The 15,061-nt window shown below is 55.0% G+C and overlaps 2 protein-coding genes across 6 annotated transcripts in view; both read left to right on the forward strand.

Annotated features, from left to right (window-relative positions):
- The window catches only part of ARHGAP17 (Rho GTPase activating protein 17), a 64,962-nt gene extending 55,917 nt beyond the window's left edge, over positions 1-9,045 (forward strand). For 2 of the 5 annotated variants that reach the window (XM_033101246.1, XM_033101249.1), the window contains 2 exons: positions 453-1,058; positions 8,236-9,045. In XM_033101246.1, the coding sequence (XP_032957137.1) occupies positions 453-1,058; positions 8,236-8,366 (737 nt within the window). In that variant the 3' untranslated portion in view covers positions 8,367-9,045. Of the gene's footprint in view, positions 1-452; positions 1,059-2,374; positions 2,423-4,071; positions 4,121-8,235 lie in introns of all 5 variants that reach the window. The other 3 variants (XR_004422500.1, XM_033101248.1, XM_033101247.1) reach the window with 3 other exon arrangements.
- Positions 9,046-10,433: 1,388 nt separating this feature from the next.
- Positions 10,434-15,061, forward strand: part of LCMT1 (leucine carboxyl methyltransferase 1) — a 28,283-nt gene continuing 23,655 nt past the window's right edge. The window contains exon 1 of the mRNA XM_033101007.1: positions 10,434-10,721. Within this exon, the coding sequence (XP_032956898.1) occupies positions 10,612-10,721 (110 nt within the window). The 5' untranslated portion in view covers positions 10,434-10,611. The remainder of the gene's footprint in view (positions 10,722-15,061) is intronic.

Genomic DNA, 15,061 nt, shown 5'->3' on the forward strand with positions numbered 1-15,061 from the left:
TAGAAGCCAACCCTGGCTCGTCGCCATCCACTGCGGCCCATGTTTGGTTCAGATTCCTCGTTTCCCACGATGGCTGCTTCCTGTCCAGGCTCGCTGCCCTCCAGGACACCACGTTGTACTTCCTTATGCGTCGCCCTAGTCCTCTGGGCCGGCAGTGCCTCCGTCTTCCCATGTGTTGCTATGGCCTTGACAGTTTGTGGGGACCTTGGTCAGGGCATTTTGAAGAAAGCCCCTTCATTTGCACTGGTCAGTCAGATGCTTTTCTCAGAGTGAGACGGACTCCGGGTTTGGGGAGGAAGAGCATAGAGGTGACGTGCCTGCCACCTGACCCGTCCCGGTTGGGGTGCGGCCGTCAGTGTAGCTTCACCCGTCAGGTGAGCCCTGGCCCTTGGCACGTGCACGCTGGCTCTCACTGCGCCCTCTCACTGAACGGTGTTCTCCCCTTTGTGCAGCTGTGAAGAAGCCTGCTCCCGCACCCCCGAAACCAGGAAACCCACCTCCGGGCCATCCTGGGGGCCAGAGTTCCCCAGGAACAGCGCAGCATGTGCCCAGTGTGTCACCAAAGCCGGCTGCCCCCGGGAGCCCTTCTCCTCCCGCTCAGCACCCAGGCCCAGCCCCTGGCCCCCCCAGCACCGCCGCGCAGCCGCCCGCACTGCGGAGGGCCTCTGGCAGCCTGGCTCCGATCCACGCGCCCAGCCACCCGCCGCCGCAGCCCCCCACACAGGCCAGGCCGGGGAGCCAGGGCCTGCCCAACCTCACGGCACTGCCTGGCGAGCCCGGACTGGAGCAGCCTGCCCACACCCCTCCCCAGACACCAACGCCCCCCAGCACCCCGCCCTTGGGAAAGCAGAGCCCCGGCCCGCTGGCCTCTCAGAGCCAGGCGGTGGGTAATCCTGAGACTGCGCAAGCACATGGCGGGACCTTACCAAGACCGCGGCCAGTACCAAAGCCTAGGAACCGACCCAGCGTGCCCCCACCCCCTCACCCTCCGGGCGCCCACCCAGCAGGGGATGGCAGCCTTAGCAACACGGTGTCCACCGCCTCCAAAATAGTAACAGGTAAGTGGGGCTCTGTGCCAGGCTTCTACCCACTTCCCGCGGGCTTCCCTTCACAGCAGGGCCAGCAAATTGCCAGGTGCCAGATCCGGCCCCCAGGCTGGTGTTTGCAAATAAAGTTTTATTGGCACACTGCCACACATATTTGTTCACATGCCGTCTCGGGCTGTTTTTGTGATGAAACAGCTGAGTTATTGGAGAGATCACATGATTGGCAGAGCCTAAAATACGCAGTGCGTGGCCTTTGACGTTTGCTGAGCCCTGACTGCAAGTTTCATGATGTGTTTATGGTCTGACTGCACTCCCATATGTCTACATACAGGGCCCTAACCCAGGTGGAAGGTATTCTACAGCATGAGCGTGAAATGCTTTTCCTAGTGAATTCCTCATTAAATGCTTATTTTCCTTCTAAGGGTAAAAATGTTCATAGTCAATGAAGTTATACTGTGTTTCCCCGAAAATAAGACCTACCCGGTGTGTCTTTTGGAGCAAAAATTAATATAAGACCCAGTATTATATTATATTGTATTATAGTATACTATACTATACTATAATTATATTGTATTATATTAGGTTATATTATATTATATTGTATAAGACCAGGTCTTACATTAATTTTTGCTCCAAAAGACACATTAGAGCTGATTGTCTGGCTAGGTCTTATTTTAGGGGAAACACGGTACTTCAGGTATAACTTTAAAAAACCTGATTTGTGCAAAATTGGAGGCTCAGGGAAGGGAAGTTCCGAGGCCTAATCATGTCAGAGGGGGAGGATCGAGGTTTTCCCTGATTCCGTAGAGACCTGGCGTGGGTTGGCTGTGCCGGTACAGACTCAGGGGCTCCCCAGTGGGGCATTTCTCACAGGCAATGCAGAATGTGACCACTTTGTTTAACGATGGTTTTATAATAAAATTTCCATCCGAGGTGCTTTAAGTTACTATTTGATTTAAGGATGGGAAGGATGGATTTTTCTTTAAATGTGTTTTTTAAATGGTAATTAGGAGCTTTGAATCATGCCTTACAACAGCTGAGTTTTAAATCTTTCCAAGTGGAGCTATTTTTAGAGAAGAAACTGAAATATACCTCTGGGCTTCCCAGCCAGACCCAGTGACTTCTCAGCTGAAAATGAACCAGGGGCACCCCAAACCGGTACCCAACTAGTCTGTCTCCTGATAACTTTTTTTCTCCCAGGAACATCATGGGTAATTTGCACATGCTGTAAGTAAGTGGTTAATATCTTTTTTCTGATGACACCTCTGCCTTTATTTTAGGAAAACAAAGCCACGTTGGTTTGTTTGATTGTTTGTCTGTTTCCATAGATGCCCTCCCTAGCGCGCTCACAGGTGGGGAAGTTTTCCAGGACTAAGGTCTGTAGCCCCAGGCAGCTGCCCCGTGTGTCCACGTGCTCCTGCTTAGCTGTGCTCTGCGTGTGCTTTAGAGTGTGCGCTCGGGGCAGCCGTCCGCAGCACGTACATGTGGCTTTTGTTTTTATCAGAAGCACTCTGAGCTTCAGCGCTCCAAGTCCAAGAGGTACATGTCCCTAGACTGAGAGCTCGATTTCAAGCCGCTCAGATAAGATACTCAGAATGTCTTCTCTCGCTGTGGTAAGCCTTCCCCAAGCGTCGGCTCTTTTCGGTGTCATTTACCTGTCAGTGACTGGCTCGTCGCATCCAACCAGGGAGGACTTGGTGCAGTCAGCATGGGAAACTGTGTCCCTCGTGTCTGGAGCTTTAATTTTTAATTTGATAAAAATTGAATTTTACATCTTAAGTGCAAGTTAACTGCATGGAGCTTCTTAATTTGATGTTTGAAATTCTCAGGACAAAAAAAATATATCTTCCTCCACAGACCCCACGCTAAAATGCCTTTGTAATCTGGCATACTTACATGTTGCTTCCTCATACCTCATACCTCACGAGCTTTTCAGAAGGTGCAGTGAGGCCCCTCCCACCTGCTCTGGGACCCCACTGGGACCGCACAGGGCTGTCACTGCGTGTGCAGCTGCTTCTGGCAGCTGGTCCCAGCCTTAAGCCGTTCCTGGGCGTGTAGCCATTACTCACAGTGTGGTCGGCATGAGACTTTCTGGAGGGGAAACAGCGCAACCTGGGAGGCAGGGAGGAGGGCACAGGCGTCATTCCACCTCCTGACTCCTTGGAGATGCCCCCAAAAGGTTGGGTGTCGCAGTCACTTGCAGAGTGAAGTGACTAAACCCTGATAAGGCAGAGCCTTTGAAGACGTCAGTGTCTGTGACACACCACAGTTTTACTCCCAGACCTTTCCTTTGATGTAGAGGAGAGACAAGGAACAAGAATTACGCCTGGTCTTCAGCACCACCCTTACCTGGGGTGTGTTCATCCCGGAAGGGTGTGTTATTGGTCTGCTTCAGCCCTGTAGTGAGAGCTCCGTGCTTGACAATTAGCGCATTGAAAACTCAGAATGAAAATACTTTTCCTTAGGATATTAGCGAAATATTTAAAAACCAACCTGTGCTATGAATTCTCGTAACTCAGGAAATTCCCAGCCCCCACAGTTACGTTTGTGTTACAGAATCAAGTGTTTATTCCCTAAAACGCCCTGCACTGCCATGAGAAGCACACACAAGGTCTACATCCGGGGTTGGTCGGCCGTGCTGCCGTGAACCACTCTTGGACAGAGCCATTGGGTGTTTCGAGAAGGAAAAATAGAACATGGAACATCCTTTGACAGGCAGCCTGTTATCGTGGCATCAGGTGTTCACTTGCAAAACTTGACCCAGACACATTCGTGAAAACAGGTTGTTCGTTTAGAGCATTTAATCCTTAAAAGCTGAGTTAAGGCTTGGGGGTTAAGATGAGCTCTTGGGGGAGGTCACTGCTGCCAGAAGGGTCTTCCCACCGTGTTGCGTCTCGTCTTTGTTGTCACTAAGAAGCAGGCCGGTGTTCGTGTCACGAGTACAAGACGTTCCATCTTGCTGTCTTTAAAGTAATAGATTTTAGCAAAGAGTGTTCTAATTTAAACATTTTATTAAATAATCTAGATGTCTGACCTGCCATAATCAGTCAGAACTGAAATTGGAGTATTTGATGGTAAGGAAAAGGCACCTGATTGGCCAGCGCGTTTGTGCTGTTTGGAGATCAGAGCTGCGCTGGTGGCTCACTAACCGGCACTGACCCTGCCCGCTCGCAGCCCACTAACCACGCATGCGCCCACGGAGGCTGGCTTCGCTCGTTCACGCTTGCCGCCAATTCTCTTACTGCTAAGTGTGTTCACAGACGTGTGACAGGTGGTCACAGGGCTGGCCTTGGTTCCCCTTTAATTTCCATTCCTTCCTATACTGGGCAGGCTGGAGGTGTGGGAGGAAGGACACACGGGAAGCAGACGCCCTGAATTCCATTTCAGCTCTGTGTGATATAGTCAGGCGGGGTGCCCGGGGGGTTCCTGTAAGATGGGGTGTTCATGGGAATTACTGCTGCAGGCGTTACATTACATTACATAAGAGAAGCATCTTATGGTTGTTCACGTACGGTGGGGCCAAATGAATGCGAGCTGTTATCATTTTTATCTAGAAAAACAGGTCACCTCAGTTATGTATTAGGTTCAGAAGTCAGCACTTGCAAACCTCGTATGCCCAGACCCAGCCTGCAGGACCCGCACGCAGGCGGCCTGGAGCCCAGCTGCTCGGGAGTAAAAGACCTTTCTTAAGTCAGTGACCTAAGACACCCCAGCAGCCACTTGCCCGCGGTGCCAGCTGGGACCGGCCGCTCCCACAGTGCTCAGTACACACTCCCCTGCTGGTTCTCATAGCGTGTCCTTCATAAAATCAAACTCTTTTTATATCAGGAACGGGATGCATTTTAAAAGTGAGCATAGCTATTAGAGCGAACTGGGGGATTAGAAATAATCAGAAACCACCTTTCTACAGCGGAAGAAGTCCACTGTTCGTGTACTGTGTTTTTCCCCCTAAAAGGCAAGGGAGCAGGTGACCATGATCATTTATTTGGCTTGACATCGAATGCTCTTTCCCGTGCTGTATGTAGTCCTTCTCACCACCTTTTCAGGGGCCACATAACATTTAATCGAGCAGGGGTGCTGCTGCTTATAGCTGCACAGTTAAGTGGCTTCTGCGTGCGGTTTGTTTTTGGTACGTAGCCATCAGCATCTTGTCACAGTAAACACCCAGTGGGACTTGAGCAGACTGTCCTTTACTGAAGTGATGAAACGTTGGCTCCAAGCCTGTTACAGGCCAGGAAGCTTTTCAGAGCCCTTGAAAGCTGAGGAGTGGAAGGCAGTCATTCCCTCAGACTCTAGGACAGAGATGAGCGGTGGGGGCGGCGGGGGGGGGGGGACTGACCCTGCACTCCTGCCTGAAATGCTTCATTTCCAGGGTCTGTTACTTGTCAGAATAAGCTTGGAGTGTTTCAAGGGTAGGTTTCCAACCTGAGCACGTATTGAAAATAGTAGAAGCGACGTAAATCTTGCAGGACTGTAGCCTAAGCCACAGAGTGCCAGCCCTGGCCCTCGGGGGCCCACTTCCTGCCTGAGCTGAAGCTGCTCCCCGGGCCTCTCCTTTGTTTTTGTTTTTCTAATCTAATACCAGCCCTCACGGCCCATGTAACGCAAAATGATGCCTTATGCAAACTCAGACCGCATGTTCAGAGGGCGTACGAGGTTGAAATCATTTCTAAAATCACCTTCTCCTGTTACTGAAATGAACCAGACGTTTAAGACCCGACCCCCTGTGTCCTCACAGTGTCTTCTCTGTCAGGGCCCTCAGACCGGGACAGTCTTCTCTGGGGAGGAGGGCACACCTCGTGCCCCCTGAACTGGACTCCAGAGTCCAAGCAGCCTGGCTCCCGGCCTCTGTCCAGTGCTGGGGTGTCCCTCAGGCGGGGCCTGGAGCCTCTGTGAGTCCCCTTCCTTGTCTCGGAGGTGGCCCCGCGGCCCGGGGCCCAGTGAGACGCTGCGGTGACGTGTTGGAACACGAGCACCAGGCCTGGTAGACGTGGCTGCTTGGTTAAAATCACCTGTTGTGGTGGGGGTCGGGCTCTTTCTGCAGCTGCGGCTCTTACCGCTTTCCTCTGTAAACTGATGGGTTGTTTTCTTTTAAGAAATGACTCGTGTCAGTGAGAGAGGGGCTGGGGAAAGAAACTAGCAGACAGGACAGGTGGGGGGCAGAAGACAGGAGTTTCTGAGCGTGCGAGTAATGTGTGTGCGCCATACGTAGCTGCAGGAAGTCAGAAGAGTACAAACCCAGAAATTACCTGTGTGACACAGACAGACGACAGCGAGTCCTGCGAAGACACAGGGCTGGTAGGGGTTAGGTTTGTGTGTAAATACAGATCCTAACAGGTAGAAATCTACTTAGCGTGGCCATACCCTCTGCATCATGCCCCCTAGGCGTGTCCATCCTACCATTCCTTATCTTGTTGGCTTAGGGAAAAGGGATTGAATCTGCACTGCATTTCTTGTACCGGTGTGGTCTTCCAGACCTGGCCACCTCTTTACCGGAGCATTGCAGAGATGGCTGGGCTGGATGGCTGTCCATCCACTCCTCCGTCTGTTTGTCCGTCCAGCTGGCCAGCCACGAAGCTTACTGAGCAGCTGCCACTAACCAGTCACTGTTCCAGGCACGGTGAACAGACAGACAGGTCCCTGTCCTGCTGACTTCCGCTCCGCTGAGGACAAATGGAGACATCCCATGCCGGGCACAAGCACCGCTGGACGGCGCGACTCAGCACAGTTCACTGGATTTTACAATCCTCATTAGACCTGATCGTCTGAAATGACCTTCAGTACCTCAGCACTTCCATAAATCCAGAAACTTTTGAGTTGTGGTGCATAGGAAACCCAGGAGTCACGATGAGAAAAGGGACCCCCAGGAGGTCAGATCTCGCAGCTCAGAGCTGGGCCGTGTAGGGGAGGAAGCAGCCCCCACGCTGAGCCCCCCAGAAGTGCCTGTGCGTTTGCCACTGCACCTGTGGGCGAGGGCGGGCAGAGCAGTGCCGCCCAGAGCCACTCCTGGGGGCAGATGTGGTGAGAGCCCACCCCCCAGGGACCCTGAGCAGCCCTGAGGCATAGGGGCTCCCCAGCACCCCGCCTCCCCTTGCAGTCTCCCAGCTCCCTCCAAGACTCGCTCTAACCTGGCCAGGGAGACCACAGCAAGTCTCAGCACCCCCTTCTCTCCTGCCCCAGCCCTAAAATCCTGACAAGGCCCTTGTTTGCTCAAGCCTGCATCAGCCGGAGAAGCGAGCCCTTCTGTCCTGACAGGCCGTGTCTCCCCCACTGGACCGCAGGCGCCATTAAAGCTGCATCTGGCTTGCCCACTGCCATGTCCTCACAGGTAGAACAGTGGCTGGCACGCGGCAGGTGCTCAGTAAGTGGTGTTGGTGAATGAATGAATGGGCGTGCCCCGCCTGACGAGAAGGGGCTGTGATGGTTAAGGCCGCTGGGCCACGGGAGTGAGGGCCATCCATTTGCAGTCTTGCTAAAGGAGTTCCAGCCAACATACGAAGACATAGGAAAAAATTGGAAATGGAAGCATTAGAGACAGATGAGAAAATTAATATTTGGAGGAGATTTGGCAATCTATCTCAGTGATTGTCAGCCACAGGTAATTGTGCCCCCCACCCTCCCGGGACGTTTGGCAGTGTCTGGGGACGTCTTTGGTTGTCACACTAGGGGAGAGGGCTGTGTGCCACTGGCATCTAGTGACTAGAGGGCAGGGAGGCTGCTAAACATCCTGCAGTGCACAGGACACCCCCGCACCCCAGAATGTCACCTGTGCCGAGGCTGAGGGCCCAGCAGTCACAGTAGGAACGGCCGTCAGCCTGGGAGGAGGGAACTCCTACTGGTGACGCTCACCTGTCCCTGCAGCCCAGGTGCTGTCACGGCTCAATTAGGGCGTCACAGGCATTGGGGAGAGTGAAGGTCCCTTCCTCCATCAGGACAAGCAAAGCCTTGAGGGTGGCATCTCAGGACCACCGGGGGCTCAGAAGGGTCCAGCACAGCAGGAGGTGTGGCTCTGCCACGAGGCTGCCCCGGGGTCTCAAAGGCTTGCCTCAGCTTCTCAGGGCTGGGGAGCCTCTGGGAAGGGGACCTGTGTGTGTGCATGAGCTGACTCTTTCCAGCTTGTCTCAGAGCGCCTGTGGCTGAGCCCTGGGGCGTGACCGCGCACTTACTCCACGTCTGTGTTTTTGTCCAGACGCCAGTTCTAGAGTGTCAGAGCCGCCTCACAGCTTCTTTCCTGAGATGCATTCAGACTCGGGGAGCAAAGACCTGCCCGGCCACGTCCTGCTGGACATGGACAATGACACAGAGAGCACCGCCCTATGAAGAGCGCCGCCTCCCAGCCGCGACCCCTCCCCCTGGTGGGCGGGGCGGGCAGGCTGACCTTGACCTCTGCGGACCAGTGAGCGGCTTTCAGTGGACAAGAGAGAAGCCTGACCACACGGACTTGGCTTCCTTCTTCTCACAGCCCGACGGGAACGTGGGGCTGACACTTAAGCTGAATGACCTGTGTCCTAAAGAAGTTGGCTTTCTTTACGTGGGAAAGAAACCATGCCAAAAAAACCCCCCAAAATACCCAGGATGGAAAGAGTGCTATTGCGCAGCCGTGCACAGGAAGCTTTGTCACCGCCGCCCGCGCAGGCGGCACCCACGGCCATCGGGAATAAGCAAGCAGCAAAGCCTCAGTGTTTAACGGGACACACCGTGCACGTCGCCTGCTCCCCCCACCGGACCCGCCCCCTTATGCTGTCGCTCGTCAGACTTGGGCCGGGTCACTGTGTGCACTCCCTCTCATGGTGGCCTGTGTCCCGCTCGCTCTCATGGTGACTGCTGGATCTGTCACCTTGGCAAACTGGATGTGACTTGTGCCTTGTTGGATTGCCAGAGTGTAGAAAGAAATGTACTGTTCTTTTTTTTAAAAAACAATGTAATTGCTACTTGATAAGGACCGAACATTATTCTAGTTTCATGTTTAATTTGAATTAAATATATTCTGTGGTTTATATGAAAACTTTATCGTTCTTGGAGGCAGAACTGTGGTGGTGGTGGTGGTGTGTGTGTGTGTGTGTGTGTGAGCACGCGCGTGTAACGAGGTGGAATTGAGGGCAGGACATGGGGGGTCACACTGACTGAGGACGTCTGAAAGAATAGAGGGCCTGATGACAGCAGTGACACCAGCCACCAGGTGCCCCAGAGACGTCCGACTGGCTGTTCCTCAGCGCTCAGGGGTAAGGCCCTTCCTTTGCTCCCACCAGTCCTGACGCCGTCTCTTGTCACCTAGAGACAATTAGACGCCCAGGGCCGACGCACAGCCCCACAGGCCTAGTGCAGAGGTCAGAAGGCATTACTTTCCAAGGGAACTCGCTTCCAGTGGAAACAGTTGGAAGAGGGGTGGGACTGGAGCAAAGTGCAGGTGACAGCCTGGTTGGTGGCTCTGATGGCAGCGCCTCCCGGAGGTCCGCATTTGGCGTTTTCCCTTGGGAGTAGACGGGGACATGCCACCGGCCTTGGCTGTCCTGAGCTGTCCCATTGATAGAACAGCTTGCAGGGTGCATCCTGACCTGTCCCTTGTCCCTTGCTCAGCAAGCACGGGACCTCGTTCCACGGTGAATTAACTCAGCAGGTTTTACTTGAGAAGGGAACCCCGGAAGTACCCCGTGCCCCGAAATGCTCCCTGCACTTGTTACATTGAAACTGTGCCTCTACCCCCATTTCCCCTACGGAGTACATTTCTATTTGTTGAAGGCCCACTCCCTCCTCAGACGCCATCCGCTGTGATTTTTCCTCTGCCCCGCGAGCTGTAGAACAAACACCGCAGAGGAAGCCCAGGGGCTGGCGACCCTGCTGGTCAGCGCTGAGCCCCGTCTCCAGGGGTCCGGCTTCCACAGTCCCCGTCGCAGCACCATGGAGATGTCCCCCCCAACCCATGCCCGAGCTCGCGCTCAGGAGGAAGCTGGGGCGCCGCCTGGCGCCCGGGGACAGGAAGGTCTCTGGTGAACATTCCTGGCGCAGAGCGCACACAATCAGTATTTGTTCAATCGTTGAACGAAATTGAGCCCTGACTGATTGTCACGTTGACACCTGTTTCCTCCGGCTGGATTCTCTCCCCTTCGCCCCAATGCTAGGATCTTGCTAGCCCTTCCGCCCTGAGTTAATTACAGTCGCAAAATTTAGACCAGCAGTTAGTTAGAAACCAGGTGGCTCTACAACACACCTGAGACTACAACTCCCAGAAAGCATTGCGGTGCTCTCTGGCGTCAATTTTAGTTTACTTCCTCCCTCTCGGCGATCTTCCGGGTTGTGTGGGCGGGGCCAAGGGAGTTGTCCAATGAACACCTCCGCGGGCGGAGGGGGCGGGGAAGTTGCCCAATGAGCATCTGGGCAGAGGCGCCAATAAGCGCGAAGGTTGCTGGGGCAGCGGTCGTGGGCGGCGTCACTGAGCCGCGCCAGCTGAGCCAGGTGCAGCCCAGCCCCTCTCTCCTGCCTTCCCCGAGACCGGCTCCTTCCCCGGCGGCTGTTGACCACGCTTCCATGTCCGGGGTGGGCACCGCACCCCGGAACCTCCACGCCCATGGCCGGTAGCCTCAGGAAGCCCACGCTCACCTCCTGTTCTTCCTCCTCGGCCGAAACAGACGACGAGGGCGTGCGCGGCACCTGCGAAGATGCTTCTATCTGCAAGAGGTGCGTGCGGGGCGCGGGGTTCGGGGCCGGCATCCCCGGGCGGCTGGGGCCGCGGGGAGGCGGGCCTGTGTCTGAGGAGCGCGCTCGTACGCCCGCGGGCGCCCGTCAGCTCGTGCGACCCCGTGCGGTGCACACAGCGGGGGTTCCCTGGGGTAACTCCCGGTTATCTGCCTTGGGCCGTGTGCCAGGCACGGGGCCAGCCCGGGGTGCGGCGTCTGGAGTGCGGCGCGGAACCGGGCAGGCTCCCGTGGGGCCGAAGTCTGGCTAGAAACACAGCCGGGAAGCACATACGTGGGTTAGGGGAAGTGCGGGTTCCCCCTTTACCGTAGGTGACGTTCCGTGGGGGCGGGGGGTGGTTTGTCACGATCCCCACTGTGCACCTGAAACTCAGGCCGGTCAGCGGGGAAGTGACCTATCCAGGGCCACATAATATTTGTGGGCAGAGCTAGTGCTTTCCGGAGCTCTTCCCTGTGTCCAGCTACAGGAGTCCACACTATTGGGGGGTGTAGTGGGGGGAGGGGCGGTGTGCTTACAGGTGTGTGTCACACACCTGAGCGCGTGGAAGAGAAAGCACCAGACTTGAGTGTACGCCATGCTTTGTGTTCGGCCCTTCCTGCGCGCTGCCTGGGGGGGGGGTTCAGTGACTGGGACAGACACCTGAGGAGGAAGATGGGTGGTGCCGGGGATACTCACAGCCTCGTTGGAAAAGGGGAAACAAATACCCATGAATACATAATTACGCTTCTGTGTGGAGCGCTGAGAAGTGGTGTGCCACTGGCGTTTGTAATTTAGGCGGTGATGTTTAAGCTAAGAACAAAAGGCTGGAAAAAAAATAGGGAGGTAGGAGGGTGGAGTGTGTTGGGGAGAGCAGGGGAGGGGTGAGGGCTGTTAGCAGAACCGAACAGCCCTGGAAGCGGGGGCCGGAGGGGACAGGAAGGTGGCGAAAACCAGCTTGCCCTCCTGTGGGCTCTTGGACAGTAAGCCTCGTGCTTCGGAACCCGGACTCGGGAGCCACTGTCACACTGGTCTGAGCTCTGCCACTTAGTAGCTGTGTAAACTTGAGCAAGTTACTAAACCAGTCTGCGTCTCAGTTTCCTGCTCTGTAAAGTGAGGATGGTGAGAATAACCACGTCACAGGTGACTGGGAAGGTTAAATGGCATTCAATGTTAGCCCGGTGTCTGGCGTGGAGTGTGTGTTAGTGGTGGTGGATTAAAGAAACAGACAAATACGTGCATAAGAATGAAGGCTTGGAGGCCGTCCCTGGTGACGTTGTGAATGTAGAGGAATTACACCCAACTTTGTTTTTTCTCCAGCTGTTAGGTGCTGTTGTACTAGAAATAATATTTCTCGTATCGACTGCTATTTGCTAAGAGAATCTGAAGTGCCATCAGAATTATCAGAGGGAAGTAAAATGCTTTTCCATAGTTCGTCCATTATTGGTTTACTTAATATTTATTGTAACTTTTTATTTTTTTGGAAACTTGCTTAGTTAAATTAGGTATAAAATAGATCAGGTACAAAGAAAAGTATGCAGAAAGAGTAGAACTAGAGCTTGGTTTTCTTTGGCTCTCTGTTGGATAGTTTTTATCATTTCAGCTCTTCTCTCCCTCAGTTTCCAGGGCCCTCTGTGTCTGCAGTCGTCCGAGTCCTGTAGGGGAAGTTTGGGTTTCCAGCTGCAGAGAATCTAAGGCTGTAATTCCCACCCCAGCTGCACAGCAGCATGGCCTGTGGGCCTTTTTAACAAGCAGGAGCTTGGGGCCTGCTTTGGACCCACTGAACCAGAAGCGTCTGGGATCGTCCCGGCCTGGGAAGACCAGAGATATTCACCATCAGATACACTTCGTCGAAGCTTTTTTGGGTGCTTCTTTCCAGCTGGCTGGATCAGTTGTTTCTGCTGTGCCCTCAGCGTATTTTTCCACGGGCCCTCCGTGGTTCTCTCCGTCCTTCAGATGCTTTCTCTAGTCCATTACCTCTTAGATGGGCGTAGATCTCAGAGTGACTCATTCAGGATTCAATGCCGATTTCTCCCTGGCCCTCCGGGTCCTCGGTCCTCGTAAACCCCAAACCCTGCTTGAACCAAACTTCCTTTTCACACACTGAACATGGGTGGTAGAAATTACACAGCAGGAGGCTCGTGTCAGCCTCCCCTGTGCCCTTCACCAGAGAATGACCAATCGGGTGTGACTCTGCTTGGTGCTGCTCTCCAGAATGCGTACTTCACACCGTTTCCGCTTTCCTCACACTTCTCGTCGACCCCCACCCTCGCTTCATTCTCGAGATAACGTGAGTGATGTTTTGGGTTTTGCTTCACAAAAAATGGAAGCCGGCAGTTTGGCTCTCCCCTACCTTCCCTCCAAGGAACTTAACCATCCTTCTGGTGCCAGCTGTCGGCGTCCTCCAGCAGAAACCACTAGAAACACTCCTGTAGTTAATCAAGTTGGGTGGATCATTGCAGCGAGGGAGAACTCACGTCCCGGGGCTGTGGAGCCTGTCAGTCAGCGGGTGCTAGAAAGAACTTACAGCATCTGCGCTTTGCTTGGATAACTTGGGGGCGAGTTCCAGGAAGCAGGGGTTCGCTCTGGGCCGGGTGCGGACAGCAGGTGGAGGTGCTTCTGTGACCGAGTCGCTCAATGGGTCTTTTCTGGAAGGAGGCGGGATGACAGTGAGACAAGCGCTGTAACTCGTAAAGGAGCCACCGTCCCTCATAGCGGCTGCTTGCCGTTTTGTGGGTGGCATGCCAGCCTTGCTGTTTTCGGTTTAGATCAAGTTAGGAAGTGGTCGGGTCTGGTCTCACTTCTCACTGTTGCAAAGACCTTCTGCTGCTGATATTCTGCGAGGTGACACCAACAGGAGAACAGGGCTCGCATCGGGGCCGGGCCAGCGCCTTGATGTCAGCACTGCCTTTCTGTTTTCACAGTGGGGGAGGCGAGTCTCAAAAAGACAAAAAGGTGTCGCCAGGCAGAGGAAAATAGTGCGAGCTGAGTAGCTAGAGACTGAGCACAGTGGTGTGTTCGGGGGTCTCGACGTTGGCGGTGGAGTGGATTCCAAGAGGGGATTCTGGGGACGTTGGCAGAGAACAAAGTGTGGACGGTCCGGAGGGTTTGGAGTGGGGGAGCCGCCGTGATCGGGTCTGTGTTTTAGAAAAATCCCCGCAGCCTGTTCCTTTTCCCTTCCGCACGCGGCAGCCCTTGCTCCGGGCTCCTGGCCCGCCTGGTGTATTGTGGGGCGTCCACATTGTTCCTCCTGCTTCTAGTCGCACCCCCTACCCCACCCAAGTGGTCGTACGGTGGTTGGGGTGATTTTTCAGAACCTCTCATCGTATCACGTGGCTACCTGAGACCTTCTGATTCAGATACTGCCTGACTCCCCGGCCCTTTTGTGATCTGGTCTTGCTGCCCTGGAAGTTTCACTGCCAACAGCACGTCCCACTTGGATGTCTCAGAATCATCTCAGTCATTATTTCTAAAACTGTGCTCGGGGTCCCCTTCCCACGTTCTGCTCACCACCCTGGTCCCCAGCTCAGTGAAGGTGCCACTGGCCATTCAGCTCACAGGTGAACCAGGTAGGGGGACCCTGAAGCTGCCCTTCACGTAGCCCCTTCTGCCGTCACTCACCCAGACCTCTGATTTTATCTGCTGAACGTGTCTGGAATCTGCCTCCTTTCCTCCACCCCTGCTTCTGCCGGCGCAGTCCGAACTAAGGGCGTCTGTGGCCCCAGCGCTGGCTCCTTCTGCCGGCTGAGCCCCCCCACGTGCTCTTACCTCCCCCAAATCCAGGTCTCCTGCCGTGTGAGGTAGGTCCTGCCGCTCCCTAGTGTGAAGGCTTTTGTTACTGTTAGAAAAAGACCCACATTCCTCCGGGGGCCTCCCCCCACGTCCCTGGCGGGGTGGGGGGTGCTCCTGGAGGCCTCAGACCCATGCGTTCCTGCCTGTTGGTGCTGGGCGCCCGGAGGCCTGTCCGAGGTGCTGCTGGCCAGAGGCAGAGCATCTGGGGCGTCAGAGGGTAGGTGCCGCGGGAGTGCTGGGGGGACTTGTAGCGGGAGGTGGGGTGGCCCCGGGGGGCGCCCTGAGCTGGCTCGGTGCTGGGGAGAGACGGGGGCACATGTGCAGGAAATGTGTCCCCGGCCAACAGCAGAGTCCAGAGGCCCTGGCAGGAGCTGGCCTGGCCTGCCGCCTGGGGCCGTGGGGACATGTGTTCTAGGCCGTGTGAGGACCTGACTGGTGCTGGAGGTGGGAGCCATGGGCTGGAGTGGAGGGTCGTTTGAACTGGAGACGGAGGTGGCCTGACTCGTTGTCACGGGGGCACTTCAGCTTCTCAGTGCAGACCAGACTGCAGGGGC

The sequence above is a fragment of the Rhinolophus ferrumequinum genome, assembly GCF_004115265.2.
Source record: "Rhinolophus ferrumequinum isolate MPI-CBG mRhiFer1 chromosome 15 unlocalized genomic scaffold, mRhiFer1_v1.p scaffold_54_arrow_ctg1_1, whole genome shotgun sequence".
In the NCBI taxonomy this organism is placed as follows: Eukaryota; Metazoa; Chordata; class Mammalia; order Chiroptera; family Rhinolophidae; genus Rhinolophus; species Rhinolophus ferrumequinum.